The sequence below is a fragment of the Pogoniulus pusillus genome, chromosome 23, assembly GCF_015220805.1.
Source record: "Pogoniulus pusillus isolate bPogPus1 chromosome 23, bPogPus1.pri, whole genome shotgun sequence".
Taxonomy (NCBI): Eukaryota; Metazoa; Chordata; class Aves; order Piciformes; family Lybiidae; genus Pogoniulus; species Pogoniulus pusillus.
In genome coordinates, this window is record NC_087286.1 from 10,428,999 (window position 1) to 10,448,396 (window position 19,398).

The 19,398-nt window shown below is 46.3% G+C and overlaps 1 protein-coding gene across 1 annotated transcript in view; it reads right to left on the minus strand.

The window, feature by feature from the left end:
• The window catches only part of MALRD1 (MAM and LDL receptor class A domain containing 1), a 209,708-nt gene that overhangs the window by 162,064 nt on the left and 28,246 nt on the right, over positions 1-19,398 (minus strand). The window contains exons 9-13 of the mRNA XM_064162534.1: positions 17,522-17,729; positions 12,632-12,778; positions 6,840-6,943; positions 3,068-3,235; positions 1,522-1,642 (exon numbers count right to left, since the gene is read on the minus strand). Coding sequence (XP_064018604.1) covers positions 1,522-1,642; positions 3,068-3,235; positions 6,840-6,943; positions 12,632-12,778; positions 17,522-17,729 — 748 coding nt within the window. The remainder of the gene's footprint in view (positions 1-1,521; positions 1,643-3,067; positions 3,236-6,839; positions 6,944-12,631; positions 12,779-17,521; positions 17,730-19,398) is intronic.

Sequence of the window (19,398 nt, forward strand, 5' to 3'; positions counted from 1 at the left end):
CACCCTAAAAGCCATGGGGGGTGGAACTCTGAAAAACTGGGACAAACATTTAGCAGAAGCTACCTGGTTGGTAAATAGTAGAGGTTCAGTAAACAGAGCAGGACCTGCACAATCAGATTTGGTCCAAACAGTAGACGGTGATAAAGTTCCTGTTGTACGTGAGAAGAATCTGTTAGGGAAAACTGTTTGGGTATTTTCTCCTTCGGGTGAAGGGAAACCTGTCCGAGGGGTGGTTTCTGCTGAAGGTCCTGGTCATACATACTGGGTAATGCAGGAGAATGGTGAAATCCAGTGTATTCCACAGAGAAATTTAACCTTAGCTGAGAGAGTTTAAATTCAAGCTGTTATGAGTTTTCTGTTCTAGGTAACATCGGCGCCCAACACTGAGAGAATCTACAATAGAATCTACAGTACATGAGCACGAACCCAATATCACCTGGGAGTCCCTGTTCTGAGCTTTTGAATCACCTACATCTGATTGAAGTGTGAACTGAACTTGTATATATTGTTTTAGATGTAAATATTGGTTTAGATTAGATTAGATAATTCTCAGCGATACTCTGAGCGAAGTAGACAAGGGGTGGATTGTGCTAGTTTGAAGCAAGCTAGAATGTTTTGGTAACAGAACTAGATAATGGGCAGTGAAATGAAAAACAATTGTGTCTACTTCTCTCACAGTCACGCTGAGAACTCTGGGAAGAAGAAAGACTTTTTCTCCATTTTGTTTCTCACTCTTGCTTTTGCCTTAGACCTGGTCACATCTCATTAACCCTGCTCCTACTAACCTTGCTCCCTAACCTCTTGGCTGCACCTCTTTTCTTCCTGAGAACTGGGGTAAGGTTGAGAGGGCCGGGGGGAGGTGTTGGGGTGGTTTGAGAGCCCCTCCTGGGGACTCAGGTTTCTGGGAGGGGAGTTGTGCTTTTTGTATTGTTTATCCTTTGTATATTTCTGTATATAATTGTATATAACTGTATATATTGTAAATAGCTGCTTGTAAATTCTGCTAGCTGTAAATAAATTGCTTCATCTATATTCCCAGAGGCCGTCTGAGTTAGCTGGGGCAAATTCAAAAGTGTGGGGGGGCGGGGTAACCCCCAAACCATCACAACTGACCACCCCAACCTCCCTCAGCTGTTCCTCCTACGATGCCCTCCATTCCCCTCAACAGGCTCCTTGCCCTTGTCTGGACAGCCTCCATGATCTCAGTGTCTCCAGGATGGGAGAACCTTCTTGCCCTAAGGCTAATGCAGTGGAATTAGCTCTTTAGTGGAAGACAGAAGATGTTTTAATTCTTCCTCTGCACCCAGCCATATACTATTTAGCAAGTGGCATCTGGTATTCTCACCACAGCTGATTTTGCAAAGCTAGTGCAAGCTAATTAGGGTGTGACATTGTAGATGATAGATGACACCATATGGACTTTTCCCACAGGTTTCTTACAGGTATCTTGAAGTTGTCAGTGGATTCACAACTATACACAGCAGACAAAGTGGGAAGCACACTGGTAGCCACAGAACTTGCCTTCATTCTCTTGGCTGACACCTGTGAGTGCTCTATTCACAACTCCACATTCCTCTGCTATACTGATGTCATCAACAGCAACAGTAGCATTTGCCTTCAGGATAGTAGCTCTTAAAATAATCTGTAAAGGTACAGAAATAAGTGAGGTCATTAAAGACGACACGACAAAATGAGATCTGTGTGTTCCTTAGGTTATGACATCTGCACAGGAAGTAACTATCATTTACAACCAACTTTGTACAGCAGGCAGCAAAACAACAGGTAAGATTTGCTCAAAGCCAGCTGTCAAAGCCATACCTACTTTTACTTACAGGAGGTTACGCAACCAAGATGATCTCTCTCCAGTCAAAACTGGCAAAAGCCATCACTGCTTGGATCCATCCTAGGGTAGAGTGTCCCTGTCCATGGCAGGTGGGTTGGAACTAGATTATCCTTGTAGTCCCTTCCAACCCTGACTGATTCTATGATCCTCTTCCTGAAAAGCTTCACTTCTTCCTAAACAAGCTATTCAAACCAAATATGGTGATTTACAATTCTATTTGCTCACAGGATCCCAGGATGTTAGGAGTTGGAAGGGACCTTTGAAGAATCCAACCCCCTTGCCAGAGCAGGAACACAGAATCTAGTACAGGTCACACAGCAACGCATCCAGACAGAGCTGGCAAAGCTCCAGAGAAGGAGACTCTGCAACCTAGCAGCCTGTGCCAGGGCTCTGGGACCCTTACACTCAAGAAGTTCTTCCTCACGCTGAGGTGCAGCTTCCTGTGCTGCAGTTTCCATCCATTGCCCTTGTCCTATGCCAGGGCACAAGTGAGCAGAGGCTGTCCCTGTCCCTTCCTGACCCCCAGCCCTCAGCTATTCAGAGACATTGCTCAGATCCTCTCTCAGCCTTCTCCCCTTCACAGTGTTTAACTCCACTATTCCTGTAGAACTCAGTAATCTGTGGTACAGTAAATGCAGGGATTAAAAAGTGGCATGTGGAAATACAAGAAAATATTCAGGAGGTCACAAAAGGAAGGAAAGTTCAGTCATAACTCACCAATGATAGTTGAGTGTCTTTCCTTTCAGAGCATTTTATAGATGAGACATAAAATGAAGAGATCAAACTGGAATTTTGATCTGCTGAATCCTAATATTTGAGTTGCTGATTTCCCTTAACAGTTCCACTCTATGCCTTAGTAAAGTGTAGCTGGTTCTGTGATCAGTGCTGCAGGCTGAGGTATCTGTACTGGCTAAAGGCAGGGGAAATGCAATGAGGCCCTTACCTGACTAACAATTTTTATGACAAGCTGTTTTTTTAAAAGCTTCTACACTATTGCTACTTGATTCTTAATACCAACAAGGAAAAGTGATTCTGATGCACACAGTGTTGAACAAAGTGGTGATGTCCTTCAACAGCTTCTAAAGAGGCTGGATGGAATTCTTTTGCAGATGAGCATTAAAGCATAGAAATTCTGAGTTTGTACTCGATTACAAGAGCAACTCAATTCTAGAGGCCAAATTAGAGTGCTTCTGTGAAAGCAATGTAAATGCAGTTTCTAATTACCTGGAAAGGTAAATCCTCAGTGGCACTTTTTACAGGTACATTCACTTTTATCCACTGCATCTCAGGCAGTCCTGAAAGGTCACACAGTTTGTCCAAACTTCCATCCGATGCGTTTCTCTTGAAGACAGAAAGCTGGGAATCCTGAGACAACCTGGACCAGAAGCTGACCTGTTGAGTTTGTAAGGAATCACTTTAAAAGCTTCATCATCAGTCTGCAAGCAATTCAGTGCCAGCTCACACAGGGACTTTGGAGGGGTTGGCTGATGCAGCTGAAAGATCTGGACATGCTGAGGAGCTGGGAAAAGGGGAACCTGGGGAGGTTTAGCAAGGATAAGTGGAGAGTCCTGCACCTGAGGAGGAACAACACCATGCACCAGTACAAGTTAGGGGTTGACCTGCTGGAAAGCAGCTCCATGGAGAAGGATCTTGTAGTGCTGGTGGACAATGAGTTATTCATGCCCTGGGGACAGAGAAAACCAACGATCTGCTGGGGCGCATTAAGAAGAGTGTGGCCAGCAGGTCTAGGGATGTTCTCCTCCCCTTCTACTCTGCCCTAGTGAGACCATATCTGGAGTGTTATGTCCAGTTCTGGGACCCACTTGCATTCAAATCATTGTCTAATAACCTGATTCACTACCTTTCACTTCTGGCTTTGAACTTAATCCAAAAACTGACAAACACACCAAAAGCACAGGGCCATCTAAATGTGAAGGGAGAGTTTCTTTTTGCTTGTGTCACACAGTACAATGTAGATCATTGGTTGGGAAATATTCTTAGAACCACAGAATGTGTTGGTTGGAAAAGGCCTTTGAGGTCACCAAGCTCAACTCCATATAACTCTGCCAAGGCTGGGGCTGAACCATGGCCCTCAGCACCACATCTCTGCCTCTTGGAAACACTTCCAGGGATGAGTATTCAACCACCTCCCTTGGCAGCCTGTGTCAGTGCTTGAGAACCCTTTCAGGGAAGAAGTTTCTTCTAACATCCAACCTAAACCCCACCATGGGGCAACTCAAGGCCGTTTCCTCTCATCCTATCACTTATGCACAGCTGTATTACAGCACAAAATTACTTTTGAATATTTTCTGGCTTCATAGCTGGTAGATTTGGTTTCTCACAGTGTTTCTTCTTTCCCCCATTCCTTAAAATCATGCATCATATAAAATAATCTCAAGACTCATTAATAAACTGAAATAGAGAGATGCAAGTTGTTTTTCTCCACCAGAAAGCTTACAGAATAAAAAGCAGCAGGTATACAAATTCTTTTCAAAATCACAGAAACACAGAATGTTAGAGATTGGAAGGGACCTCCAGAGATCATCCAGTCCGACCCCCATGCCACAGCAGCATCACCCAGGGTAGTTCACACAGGAATGCATCCAGGTGGGTTTGGAAAGTCTCCAGAGAAGGAGACTCCACAACCTCTCTGGGCAGCCTGCTCCAGGGCTCCAGCACCCTTACACCAAACAAGTTTCTCCTCATGTTGAGGCAGAACCTTCCATGCTCCAGTTTGTTTCCATTGTTCCTTGTCTTATTTCTGCACACAACTGAAAAGAGATTGGCCCCAGGCACTTGACACCCACTCCTCAGGTTTTTATAGATGTTGATCAGATCTCCTGTCAGTTTCTCCAGACTCACCAGCCCCAGGGCTCTCAGCCTTTCTTCACAGCAGAGATATTCCAGTGCCTTCACCATCCTCTGTTGGACCCTCTCCAGCAGGTCCCTATCACTCTTGAACTGGGGAGCTCAGAAATGGGCACAGTATTGCAGGTGTGATCTCATCAGGGCAGAGTAGAGGGGGCAAAGAATCTCCCTATTTCTTGCTGCACCCCAGGATGCCAATGGCCCTCTTGGCCACGTGGGCACAAAATGAGCTGTTTGACGACCTCCACCCTAAATAATGTGGGTGTAAGGTTGATGTTTATCAGCTTCTGAAACAGCCTTTTCATTTTCATTAAGAAACAAAATTGCCCTCCTTTCTGTGCCCACACGTCCTACCTCACAATGACTACTTGGTCTATTAGAGTCACAAACACAGCTAGGACTACAAATTTTCTTCCACAGTTCCAAATCCTCGACTTGGCTACAAGAAGCTGCGGAAAGAAATTAGCTCTAAGCTTCAATTAGCCATCAAGGCACAATACAAAACTGTTATCCCTCCATTCCAATTTGCCTTTTCTTTTTTAAACCACTGGAGCTAAAGAACTTGCAAAGCTATTAATAAACATAGCTGTCTTTATGTAGATCCTTTTATCCTCTCGGTGGGACTTCCAGCAGAGGACATCTCCTCACATTTACAGGCAGAGAGCACAACACACTGATGCAGATCCTAATGAGCAACTCCTGCCTGTAACTCTCTCCCAGAACTAAAAGTCTGCAGGGAAACTGGAGGTTGGACTCGATGGGCTCTTTGGGCATCCTGTGACATGTGATTCTGTGGAACTGTGGCAGAAAGTCAAGCTTCTGTCTCCAAACCCACTCTTCTATTCCAAAGCTGGGTAAGAGCTCGCCCTGGGTTTTGTCGAATCTGGGAACTTCAAATACATTCTCCTGCCCCTCTACTCTGCCATGGTGAGTCCACATCTGGAGTACTGTGCCCAGTTCTGGGTCCCTCAGGTCAAGAAGGACATAGAACTGCTTGAGAGAGTCCAGTGCAGAGCCACAGAGATGATGAAGAGAATGGAACAGCTCTGTTACAAGGAGAACCTGAGGGAGCTGGGGCTGTACTGCTGGGAGAGGAGGAGACTGAGAGATGTCCTTATCAATGTTGATAAAGATGTAAAGGTGAATGCCAGGAGGCTGGAGCCAGGCTCTGCTGGGTGATGCCCAATGACAGCACAAGGGGCAATGGTGGAAGGTGAGGCAGAGGAAGTTCCATTTAAACATAAGGAGGATTTTTTTTTTTCCCGTGAGGGTGACAGAACCCTGGAACAGGCTGCTCAGGGGGGTTGTGGAGTCTCCCTCTCTGGAGATACTCAAGACCTGCCTGGATGTGTTCCTGTGTGATCTGGTCTAGGTGATGCTGCTCTGTCAGGGGGGTTGGACTGGGTGAGCTTTTGAGGTCCCTTTCCAGCCCCTGACATTCTGTGATTCATTCCAAGCATCGACAGAATTAAACCTGCTTCCTTTCCTGCCTTTGAACTAGCAAATTCGTCTGCATCCCTCTATATATCCCCAGGGAGATGTTGAAGAGATGCATAGATATGGTGTTAAGGGATATCCTTTAGTGCCAGACTTGGTAGGCTTCAAAAATTGTGGGATTCAATGATCTTTTCCAACCAAAATGTTTCCATGAAGACACTTGAGGAGAAGGAGACTCCACAGCCTCTCTGGAAGCCTGGTCTGGGACTTTCATCAAAGGAAAGAAGTTTTTGCTTAAGTTCAAATGAAACCTCTTGTGTTTCAGCTTGCACCCTTTGCACCTTTTCCTGTCACTGGGTACCACAAAGAATACCAACTCCACCCTCTTGGCCTCCCCCCATTAGATCTTTGGTTGATATGTCTCTGATTTTGTTCTCTAGCTAGATTTGGCAGAGTACAGCAAAACCTGAAGCCTTAAATCTGAGTCACCTGCTGAGGGTTTTACAAGGAATAACAAATCAGAGATAAATATTTGGCAACAAAGAAGGAAAACTCCTGCTGCATCTCCTTCCTTCCAAAGAACTAATCTGTAGCTCCTTCTGCTGGCACCACAATGGAGCCCATTTTCCATATCTGTACTCAGGTGAGTGATAGCTGAAAAAGATGGGGGCAGTTAAAACCAAACTGTTACCTGCCAGCAGCAAAGCCCAGGGCACAGCCTGACAAGGAGAGGGCTGCTCAGATGAGACATGGATGTGTTCAAATGAGCTGATCCACTGAAGAGAATGAATGCTCCTGTAAATAAAAAGCAAAGAAAGGTGAGAAATGCCAAACAGCTACTTCAGAGAGGGAACAGGGGCTCCATGAGATGCATCAAGCTTGTCTGCAGGTGTAAACAAATGGAGCAGCTCTGCCATCAGTTCAGCCTCTGTGGATAATTTGGAGCAGAGTGCCTGGAAAGTTGCCTGACAGGAAACGACCTGAGAGTGCTGGTTGATGACCTTATAAACAGGAAGGAGCAGTGTGCTCAGCTGGCCAAGAAGGCCACCAGCATCCAGGCATAGATCAGCAACAGTGTGGCCAGCAGGAGCAGGGAAGTGATGGTGCTCCTGGACTCAGCACTGGGGAAGCCACACCTTGAGTCCTGGCTGCAGTTTTGAGTCCCTCACTCAAACAAGGGCATTGGGGTACTGGACAAGGTCCAAGGGAGGACAGCAAAACTGGAGAAGAGCCTGGGGAAGAGCAGCTGAGGGAACTGGGGGTGTTTAGTCTGGAGAACAGGAGGCTGAGAGGAGACCTCATTGCTCTCTACAACTCCCTGATAGGAGGTTGAATCCAGGTGGGGGTTAGTCTCTTCTCCCTAGTACCTAAGTAGTGAAAGTACCAGAGGAAGTAGCCTGAAATTGCCCCAGGGCAGGTTCAGGTTGGAGATTAGGAAAAAATTCTTTGCTGCAAGAGTGGTCAGGGATTGGCACAGGCTGCCCAGGGAGGTGGTGGAGTCTCCATCCCTGGAGGTGTCTTTTTCCAACCAAAACAATTTTCTGTCTCTACATAGGATTCTGTAACAAGCACAGTCTTGAAGCAGGTGCTGTGACAACCAGTGTCTATGTAGGAAAGGCAAGATAGAATTGCTAAGTGCTCCTTACTTTGCTCTGTAGTAAAATTAATATGACTGAGTCCAAAGATGAGGAAAGAGGATGAAGGAATCACAGAATCATCCAGATTGGATAATGATCACTAAGTCCAACCTACAACTCTACTCTACAAGATTCACCTTAAACCATATCCCTACACACCACATCCAAATGACTCTTAAACACATCCAGGGTTGGGAAATCAGTCACTTCCCTGGGCAGCTCATTCCAGTGCCTGAAAAAACAAAAGGATATATGGGAAGCCTTTGCTAAGGCTACCCTGCCGTGGTTCCTGCAGGCACCCAAACCTGAGCAAGCCATGCAGATGCCTGTAAATGGAGTTCAGATGTTGCTTCTGTGAGGGCTTTAACATGCAGCCCCACTGGCTTTGTTTTTCATCCACTCTCTTCAGGCAAAAAAACCTTAACATCTCAGTCCTCCAAACATCACAACTACTTCCCACCCCCTTCACACAGTCTGTGTCTGCTCTCTGCACAGGCTGGGAAGAACCAAAGGGACTGCAGGAGCTGCAGCACAGAGCACCCTGGAGATCAAAGAGCACAGACCTTAGCTGGGATTCCCAAAGGACACATTTTAATTGGCTTCAATGAGGTTTCAAACAGAATTTAGAACAAAAATTCATCTCCTTTAGGGTACAGCATTCACCCTGGGTGTAGCCCAGGCAGTGTTAAGCAGGCCAACAATGCTGCCAACCATGGGAGCCAATGGAGCAAGCTGCATTTTCTCATGGGGTCCTTGGGCTTGACATTGTTGTCTGTGCTAGCAGGGATGAAAGCTTAATTAAAGATCTAATCTGAACTCTGGCAAATGAACTGCCTTTGGATTTGAACTAGAGCAGATGTGCTTCAGACAAAGGTAGGGAAGGATAAATATCTTCAAGGGGCCCTAGAGCAGGGTGTTTTGAATAGCGCCAGAACTGCCCACACTGAATACTGAGCCTTTTTCATGCCAGGCTGTGCAAAGCAAGACTAAAGGCTCAGTCCTGTCTGTGCATGGATATTACACATACTGCCTTACATCTTGGGAAATCAGCTATTGTGCTGCCATGCTCATATTCCTGAGCCATTTATTTCCCATGGCTACATAATGAAGCAGAGGGTTAGGTCCAGCTCCACATGAACAATCACATTGCTTTAGCAAGGCTGGCACAAAGAGGTGATCCTTGCAGCTCCTGGTACAAACAAGCATGCTGGACCAGCCTCATTGGCATGCAAGGGTACTTCAAAGGATCCTCTTTCAATTTGCAGCTGAGGCTCTACAGTATCCTCCTTAAGATCTTCATTCATCAAAATTTGCTGCTGCCCTTCCCAGGAGAGGAACTGAACACCCTGCGGGTATCACAAGCAACTGTTGCAAGCCCAAGGACCTTGTTTCACTGTTGGGAAAACCACGAGGTGACTGCATCAGGAACAGGAACAGATGGATCCATCTAGAACAGGGATAGATGGATGCTGATCAACACCTAAAGGGAGACACCTGGGAGGATGGAGCCAGACTCTTCTCAGTGGTGTCCAGTGGCAGGACATGGGGCAGGAGGTTCCATATAAATGTAAGGAGAAACTTCTGGATTTTGAGGGTGTCAGAGGCCTGGAGCAGGCTGCCCAGAGAGGTCGTGGCATCTCCATCTCTGGAGGCATTCAAAACCTGCCCAGACATGTTCCTTTGTGATTTAACCCAGGTGATCCTGTTCTAGCAGGAGGCTGGACTCAGTGATCAGCAGAGATCACTTCCATCCTTTCCATTCTGTGACTCTGTGTGATTCTCACCTCAGAAAGAACTTTGCACTTACTTCTAAGGGCAATGCATCGTTGCTAGGTTTGAGACATGATGCATGACAGCCTTGAGACCTGCTGGAGGCCTCCACCTACAGTGAGATATAAAATTGTGAACTCGACTTGCAATAACTCAGGTGTCAAAGCAGCTTAAGTGAAGCAGGACATAGTTCCAGGTGGGCTCATTTAACATGCTGCTTAGGTTGCAGAGCAGATGTTTCTACCAGCAGCCTCCATTATGACCACATTACACTTTAGATCTCATCAGTACCTAGAACAACCCCCATGGGAAAGGCACACATGTGCCAGTGCCCTTCTCTGGAGCTGTGAGAGTTCAGAAGCTATGACACAGTAAATGCTTACACACAGTACAGTGAACTGGAGAGCAGCCCTTTGGAGACAGAACTGGGAGTGTTGGCAGATAACATCCATGGGACAGCAACCTGCCCTTGTGGCCAAGAGGGGGATCCTGAGGTGCATTAAGAAGAGTGTGTCCAGCAGATCAAGGGAGGTTCTCCTTCCCCTCTACTCTGCCCTGGTGAGACCTCATCTTGAGTACTGCCTTTGGTTTTGGACTCCCCAGTTTAAGAGAGACAAGGATCTGCTGAAGAGGGTCTAGTGGAGGGCTATGAGGAAGAGTGTCTGGAGCACTGCCTGATGAGGAGAGGCTGAGGGACCTGGGGCTGCTTAGTCTGCAGAAGAGAAGACTGAGAAAGAATTTAATCAATGTTTATAAGTATCTGAGTGTTGGGGGTCAGGAGCAGGGGACAGGCTCTGCTCACTGCTCCCTGGGATAGGACAAGGAGCAATGGATAGAAACTGCAGCACAGGAGGTTCCAGCTCAACACAAGGGGAAACTTCTTTACTGTAAGGATCCCAGAGCACTGGCACAGGCTGCCCAGACAGGTTGCAGAGTCCCCTTCTTTGGAGCCTTTCAAGGCCTGTCTGGATGTGGTCCTGTGGGACCTGAGCTAGATTGTATGGCCCTGTTCTGGCAGGGGGGTTGGACTCAATCTCTTTGGGTCCCTGCCAACTCCTGACACCCTGTGATCCTGTGAACTGATCCAGATTCAGTGCCACTCTACAGAGATGATAGAACAAAACCTCAAATAACTGCTGAGAAAGGGAATAGCAACTGTGGCACACTTCATCACTTGGAGATCAATGGCAAAAGACAAATGATTATACAGTGAGGGTGGTTATATAGCATGAACACACACCCACATACACTCTCACATCCTGCTAGGCTTTGCTCAAGCACATTTACAGGCTTACAGGATGTTAGGTGTGGGAAGGGACCTCTAGAGAGCTTCCAGTCCACCTCCCCTTGCCAGAGCAGGACCAGAGAACCTAGCACAGGTCACAGGCACACATCCAGACAGGGCTGGAAAGGCTCCAGAGAAGGAGACTACACAACCTTTCTGGGCAGCCTGTGCCAGGGCTCTGAGACCCTTACCTTACATAAAGAACTTCTTCCTCATGTTGAGGTGCAACTTCCTGTGCTCTACTTCTTACCCATTGCCCCTTGTCCTATGCCAGAGTGCAACTGAGAAGAGTTTGTCCCCTCCCTCTTGTCATCCTGGAATTCCTCTACCTTTGAATGTTCCAGGCTGAATACTTAATATTTCACAATAGAATCACAGAATGGTATGGGTTGGAGGGGATCTCTGGAGATCGAGTCCAACTCCCCCTGTCAAAGCAGGATCACCTACATCTGGAGGGGGGGCACACAGAAACACATCCATGTGGAGCTTTAAAATCTGCAGAGAAGGAGACTCCACAACCTGTCTGGGCAGCCTGCTCCAGGACTCCAACATCCTGACACCAAACAAGTTGCTCCTCACGTTCAGGAATTTCCTGTGCTCCAGTCTACATCCATTGCCCTTGTCCTTTCACAGGACACCACTGAAAAGAGCCTGGCCCCTTCCTCCTGACACTCACACCACAGAGATTTATAGATGCTTATTAGATCCCCTCTCAGCCTTCTCTTCTCCAGCCTAACCAGCTCCAGGGCTTTCCAGCCTTTCCCCATCAGACAGATCTTCCAGCCCCTTCATCACTCTCTTAGCCTCTGTTGGACACTCTCTAGTATGTCTCTGTCCCTCTTGAACTGGGGAGCCAGAACTGGACACAGCACTCCAGACACGCTCTCAGCAGGAGACATTCATCTAAAACATGGCAGAGAAATGCTGAAGTCTGACTGTAAAACAATAAAGACCACTAAGAAATTGTAAGTTAAAGGGGTATTGAGCTGTAACTCAGATTTAATCCAATCTCCACTGGAAGCAGTGATACATTTTAATAAAAATTCAAGTCACAGAAGCTTTGGCAATATTATTTGCCAGGGACATATCTGCTAGGTAGTGTCACTTTGATGCTGTATGCTGTAAAGTATTTACATTTTGAACAAAAACACCTCTCAAGTGCGAGAAACTTCTTCCAGCTGAACAAATTGCATTGGGAAAAATCCTGGGCCCATCCTCCTGACACCCACCCTCTAAGTGTTTGCAGGCATTTATGAGACCCTCACTCAGTTTTCTGTTTTCTAGACCAAATGCTCTCAGGCTTTCCTCATAAGACAGATGTTCTAGTCCCCAGTCACTTTTCTGTACCCTCTCCAACAAGTCCCTGCCCTTCTTGAACCGGAGAGCTCAGAACTGGATGCAATACTCCAGATGTGGTCTCAGCAAAGGCAGAGTAGAGGGGAAGGAGAACCTCCTTTGACCGGTTTGCCACATTTTGCTTGATGCATCTCAGGATGCCATTGGCCTTCTTGGCCAAAAGGGCACATTGCTGGCTCATGGTTGTCCCCTTGTCCACCAAGACTCCCACATTACCTATGTTATATACATAATATATAACATTCATTTCAAATAACTTCTTACTATCAGTCTGTCACCATTCACAAGTATAATCCAAGAATCACAGCATGGGATGGGGGTTGAAAAGGACCTCTGGAGATTGTCTAGCCCAACCCCCCTGCTACAGCAGGTTTGCTCAGATGTTCCTCACCAAAGGAGGAGGAAAACAAACACTAGTAATAAAAGAAATCTCACCATGTCCAGCATCAGTTGTGCCACCTGCATCAGGAAGTCTTTTCTTACGGGGATCTTGCTCTCTCGTTATGTTCCAGTCAGCATCGCTTATGCTCAGTGGCTTCCACCCACAGAGATCAGTCTCAAAATGACATACAGTGTAATTAGCTGTTGGAAGAAGAAGAGCAAGAGATCAATAAGTTTGACTTATTGCAACAGTTTAACTCCACAACTATGACTCTTTCATGTTTGGATGCACAAGGACTCTAAGGCAACCTTATTGCAGCCTTCTAGTATCTGAAGGGAGCTACAAGAAAGCTGAGGAGGGACTTTTTAGGCTGCCATATAGTGATAGGAGTGGGGGGAATGGATAAAACTAGAAATGGGAAGATTCAGATTAGATGTTAGGAAGAAGTTCTTCACTATGAGTGTGCTAAGACACTGGAACAGGTTTCCCAGGGAGGCAGTGAAAGCCTCATCTCTGGAAGTCTTTACAGCCAGGCTGGATGTGGCTCTGAGCAACCTGATATACTGTGAGGTGTCCCTGTACATGGAAGGGGGGTTGGAGCTGAATTGATCCTTGAGGTCCCTTCCAGCCCTGACAATTCTGTGACTGTCAAATGTTGGTTTAACTGAAATTATTATTGTTGTTACCATCATCATCAAAAAGTTCTAGAACCTAAATAATAGGTCAGGTAGGTCTTTCTTTTCTAGAACCTAAATAGTAGGTCAGGTAGGTCTGTCTTTTCCCAATCAAACTCAGAACCATCAAGAAAACCACCTATTAGAGCATAAATTATATCACATCAAAGATGAGATTTGTACCCATAGATAATGAAAAAATAGATTTAATATGTAGATCTTTACCAGATTAATTTGATTAGAAAGTTAATTGTGAGCAAGTGTTAAAAAATTCAGATGTATTTAGTGCTTTAAACATCAGGATGGATTAATTCAGTTATCAAAGATGGATTTTAAAATGGGGATGGATTAAGCTTCCACTTGGTTTATTTCTGAGAATCTGATTTAGATTTATGAATTATTTAGGTCTCTCAGAAATTTTTATTGCAGAGTAAAGGGCTATCTTCTCACGTGAGGTAAATTAGGCTAATTTGAAATTGAATAATGTTCTCATACACTCTTTCAGTTCTTGAATGCAGCTCATTCTGTTGATAAGAAAATACTCTCATGGGAGAGTTTTCTTCTTCAGCCCAGAACAGCTGCACAGAGAGTGACACTTAACTCCCTTAGCTCACTCATCACAGCTGCAACTATCACTTCTGAACTGCACCTGGCACTTCCCAGCCTTCCTGGCACATTTGTCCTATTGTAGAATCACAGAATTGCTTTGACTGGGAAAGATCTCTGAGGTCACCGAGTCCAAACATTCTGAGTCTGCCAAGTCCAGTGTTAAACCATGGCCCTCAGCACCACAACAGAACAGGACTTCAGGAAAAAAAAAATCATAAAATCATAGAACAGAACCTCAGGATGGATTTGGTTGGAAAAGCCCTTTAAGAGCGTCAAATCCAATCATTTCCTAACTCTACCAAGACTGGGGCTAAACCATGTCCCTCAACACCACATCTCTGCCCCTTTGATACAGCTCCAGGGATGGAGATTTAGCCACCACCCTGCACAGCCTGTGCCAGTACTTGAGAACCCTTTCAGGGAAGAAGTTTCTTCTCCTCTCCAATCTAAACATCCCCTGGCACAATTTCAGGCCATTTCCTCTCATCTTATTGCTTGTTGCTAGGGTTAAGAGACCAACCCTACCTCACTGCAATCTCCTTTAAGGGAGCTGTAGAGAGCAGTGAGGTCCTCACTCAGCCTACTCCAGGCTGAACACCCCCAGTTCCCTCAGCTGCTCCTCCTCAGCCCTGTTCTCCAGACCCTTCACCAGCTTCTCTGAACCTGCTCCAGCACCTCAGTGTCTTTCTCACGCTGAGTCCCAAAATGGAAGGTGTGGCCTCTCCAGTGCTGAGTATGGGAGGTGATCATTTCCCTGATTCTGCTGGTCACATCATTCCTGATCTGAACCAAGATGCTATTGGCCTTCATGGCTACCTGGGCATGCACTGGCTCCTGCTGTGCTGGGTATGGATCATGCTAGCCTCAGACACAATTATACATATCGCTCCAATTGTCAGGTTGTCCAAAAGCAGAATGAAATGCATCTGTTGAAGTACCCTGGCTATGGGGTTCCATAGCAAAGTCCTTCCTAGCATAAAGAAGTGAGGTGAGCAGGCACAAACCCCATCACGAACAGCAGTGGCTCTCATCTGGATTCTTTGTGTACATTGAGATTCCACGGAGCAGGCATCAGTGCAGGATGCTTTTGTGCATGCACATGAAACCTGCTTGACTGACTTCATTACAGAACTCTCATGCTTTTGACAAGGTACCTTGTTAATTAAACTCCAATTGCTAATACAAGAAGGTAGGATATGCAGTCTGATAGCTAAGACGAAGCTGTTTTGCTATGCAGTAATTGATATTACATCCAGCTGAGCAGTCTTGAGAGAGCCAATGGGAGATGAAAAGAAATTCTTTGCTTAAACATCTCTGTTTAAGGCTGGTCTCCCTAAACCCCACAAAAGCTCTTCTGTGTAAGAAGCCAACTGCCGTGGTTGCATCGTGACACAGAATCATCATAAATTACTCTATGGCTCAATCTCATGCAGGAAGGGACCTTACAGCTCACCTAGTTCCAATCTCCTGCCAAAACCAGGAACACCTCCTAGCCGACCAGGCTGCTCACAGCCCCATCCAGCCTTGCTTTGATCCTTGCTGGGATCAAATGGGGCCCATCACTGTCCTTGTAAGGAGAAGAGAAGTCTGCTGGAACCATCATTTTTATACCTCAGTAGTACAACTTCTAACACTGGATTTAGAAAGAAAGGTATAAACATCATATTCTAGCTCAACTATACAAGCAGTGGAAAAAAAACAAAGATATGCACACACATCTAAATCTGAATCCAAATCAGATTCTTTTGCCCAGTGGATTTTTGGTTTTTTTTTCCTTCAAGACTTTTTCAAGTATGAACAGAAATATGAAGGTGGGGAAGAAAACATCCACGGAATCACAGACCTCCAAGCTCATCCAGCCCAACTCAGCCCAGTCCACAGTCTATCCTAAACCACGTCCCTAAGCCTTAGGTCAACACTCTGCTTAAACACCCTCAGGGATGGGGATGGCAGCACTGCCCTGGGCAGACCATTCGGATGCTTAAGAGCCTTTCCAGGGCAGAAAGATTTCCTAACATCCAGCCTGAGCCTTCCCTAGGGCAGCTTGGAACCATTTCCTCTGCTCCTGTCCCTTGTTACCAAGGAGCGAAGGCTGCCCCCTCCTCACTGCAACCTCCCTGCAGGCAGCTGCAGAGAACAATCAGCTCTGCCTTCAGTCTCCTTTTCTCCAGCCTCAGCTCCCTCAGCCCCTCCTCACAGCCCAGCTGCTTCAGGCCCTTCTCCAGCCCTTCTGCCCTGCTCTGGACATGCTTCAGAACCTCAACTCATGGTGTTATGAGTTTGTTTCACAGTTTTTTTGAGGGGGAGGAAGGGCAGGGAATAAAAAAGGCTCCAGTTGACTAAGTGTGATGCTGACCACATTTTAGAGGCTCCTAGTTAGGGGGTTGGGGTTTTGTTTTTCATTGCACCTGTCATTTAAAATACCTGAAAAGAGGCTGCAATACCCATTTTTGTGCCAGAATGGAATTCTAACTCAAAATTCATGTGAATAAATGTAGTGCTTCTAAATAGCACTCAGCACAGCTTCAAGATGATGTGGGAAATGTATGCAGTGGGAGCAAAAGAACAAAGGACAGGATAATAAAGGATGAATTTTCCTTTAGATGTTTTCTGTTTGAGTCTGCAGAAAGTGTCAGAAAGATCAATCTGTGAAGCTAAGCAAACTGAGAGCAAAATTCCACCTTCAGGGCCCTCTGTCCAGAAAAGGAGTGAGAGAAATATCCAACACAGTATTAGCCATTGCTGGGCTGACTTGGAAATGTTATGTAAGGATGGATATTCTTCCTTTTCTTTCTTCTCAGAATCCCCTCCCTGGCCCTGCTGTCCACACTGCTCTTGCTGCAGCCCAGGCTCTGCTTGGCTTTCTGGGCTGCAAGTGCACACTGCCAGCTCACATTGTGCTTCTCATCCAACACCCTCAAGTCCCTCTTCCAGAGCTGCTTTCAAGCCAGGCACTGTCCAGCCTGTACTGGTGCTTGGGATTGCCCTGACCCAGATGCAGGACCTTGCACTTTTTTTGGTCTTGCTGAACTTAATGAGCTTGGCTTGGGCACACCTCCCTGATGGAGAGAGGATCCTGCCCCTCTGCTTCGCTGAGACCTCACCGGCACTACTGTGTCCAGCTCTGGATCCCTCAGCACAGGAAGGACATGGACCTGATGGAGCAAGTCCAGAGGAGGCCACGAAAATGCACAGGGGGTTGAAGCAGCTCTGCTATGAGGACAGGCTGAGGGAGCTGGGGGTGTTCAATTTGGAGAAGAGAAGGTGCCAAGACGACTTAGTAGGAACCCGCCAGTACATGAAAAGGCTACAAGAAGGCTGCAAAGAGACTGTTTGCAGAGGCCTGCAGGGACAGGACAAGGGCAATGGTTGCAAACTAGAGTGAAGCACATGGAGACTGGATGTGAGGAACAAGTTCCACACCAGAAGGGTTGCCCAAGGAGGTGGTTGAGGCCCCATCCCTGCAGATATTCCGGGTGAGGCAGGACAGGGCTCTGGATCTAGTGGAGGATGTCCCTGTTGAGTGCAGGGGGGTTGGGCTAGGTGACCTTTGGAGGTCCATTGCAACCCAGGTGATTCCATGATTTTTGTGACAGACCTGTTTAGGTTTCCTGATACCCCTCAGCACAGTGCCCTTCTAAGGCAACGCAATTCACTTACAGCAGACTGTTGGATGCTCATCACTGCCATCAGAACCGTCTGGGTGGGGGGCACATGCTGGTCCAGGCTCTGTGGGCTGCCCATTAGCACAGGTGAACTCTTCTGAGGACCTAAATCCTGGTGGCTCTGACAGTGTGGGGTCCAAGAGCTGGATGCCATTGAGACAGATGAAACCTGTCCTCCTCCTGAACGTTCCTTTAAGCATAAGCTGTGGGTTGTTACAGTTAAAATATATGTGCATTGAGAGAGAACAGAGAGAAACTGATTTGTATTTACACCCCCAGTAATGTGCTAGGTGCAAAATGCACTCTGAACTTTCCATGCTAAAAGCAGGACAAATTTCCAATTGGAACCTGTAACTCTGTATAACTACTTCAGGTTGAAATTTCTACCAAAAATTCAGCTCAAATGGTTTGGAAGCCTCCAAGAAAGAAACTGAGTACAAACCTATTTTAAAGAAAACCTGCTAATCTCATAACTATTTGGCTGAGAAATTGCAGTATCCCTCTAAAAGCCTATTTTAAAGACAAACTCCTCATCTCCTAACTGTTTGGCTCAGAAGTTGCAGTATCCCTGTTCTTTAGAAGAGTGTGATGGTTTGGGAGTTACCTGCCCCCACACGCAATCAATTCACCCAGACTAGACTCAGCTGGCTAGCAGTTAAGGAATGAAGCTATATCTACAGCTTAACACAATTATACAAGCAGATATTTACAACATGGTACAAATATTTACAGCTATAGACAGAAATATGTAAGTTAAAAGTAACCCAGAAACACAACAGCCCTCTCAGAAATCAGAGTCCCCAGGAGGAACTCCCAACCACCCTTCCATCTTCTTTCCAGCCCTCTACCTTATTCCAGAGTCTGCCTTAGGTGCCTTAGGATTGGCAAAGGGAGTCAGAAGCAGAATGATTAGTTGGGTTACACAGATCCAGGCAGAGAAGCAGAAGCCCAGGGAGAAAACACAGACACCAACTGACTCCTATAGACAGAAATGTCTTATCTGTGTTTGTGTCCTCATTTTTATCCATCTCAGCAAGCCTATGAGTGAAGTAGACATCACCATTGTTTCCTTTTCATAACCTATAACCTATTTTTTTCTCATTAAAATATTCCAGTTAGCCTCAAACCAGCACAAAGAGTGACCTGAATTGTAACGTCCTAAAGGCTTCATCTTCTGCTCTGAAGTCTCTTGAGAACCTCATTTCATAGATGCTCAAGAGAAAGTTTTCCAGTTACCCTCACAGGTGAATAAAATGGACTAGGGCTGGCACAGCACAACAACTTGACCAGCTAAATGGCTGATACCTGTTTCATCACTGGAGACACAGTGGCTGTATCCCATCCTTGCCATGGGGTTGGTCCATGCCTTTTGGTAGCTCTTGAACTGCTCCAGGCACCACTTGGGTGATGGCCACGTGGCTCAGATCAAACCCTCACTAGAGACCATGCAAGGAATCTGACATGACAGTCTTGGGACTCTGCCCCAGCCCTGTTTCCTTTACTTCTGTCTTCATAGACACAGAGATTCACAGAATGGCTTGGGTTGAAAGGCATCTTAAAGATTATCCATTTCTAACCCCCTGCCATGGGCAGGGACACCTCCCACCACCCTTGCTCAAGGCCTCATCCAACTTGGCCTTGAACACCTCCAGAGAGAGGGCATCCACAATCTTTCTGGGCAACCTCTTCCACTCACTCTAAATAATTTCTTCCTAATTTCCAGTCTCAGTCTCCTCTCATCCAGATCAAAGCCATTGCCCTTCGTCCTGTCACTCCAGGTCAAAAGTCCTTCCCCACCTCTCCTCTTGTCCCTTTCAGATACTGGAAGGGTGCTGTAAGGTCTCCCTGGAGCCTTCACTTCTCCAGGTTGAA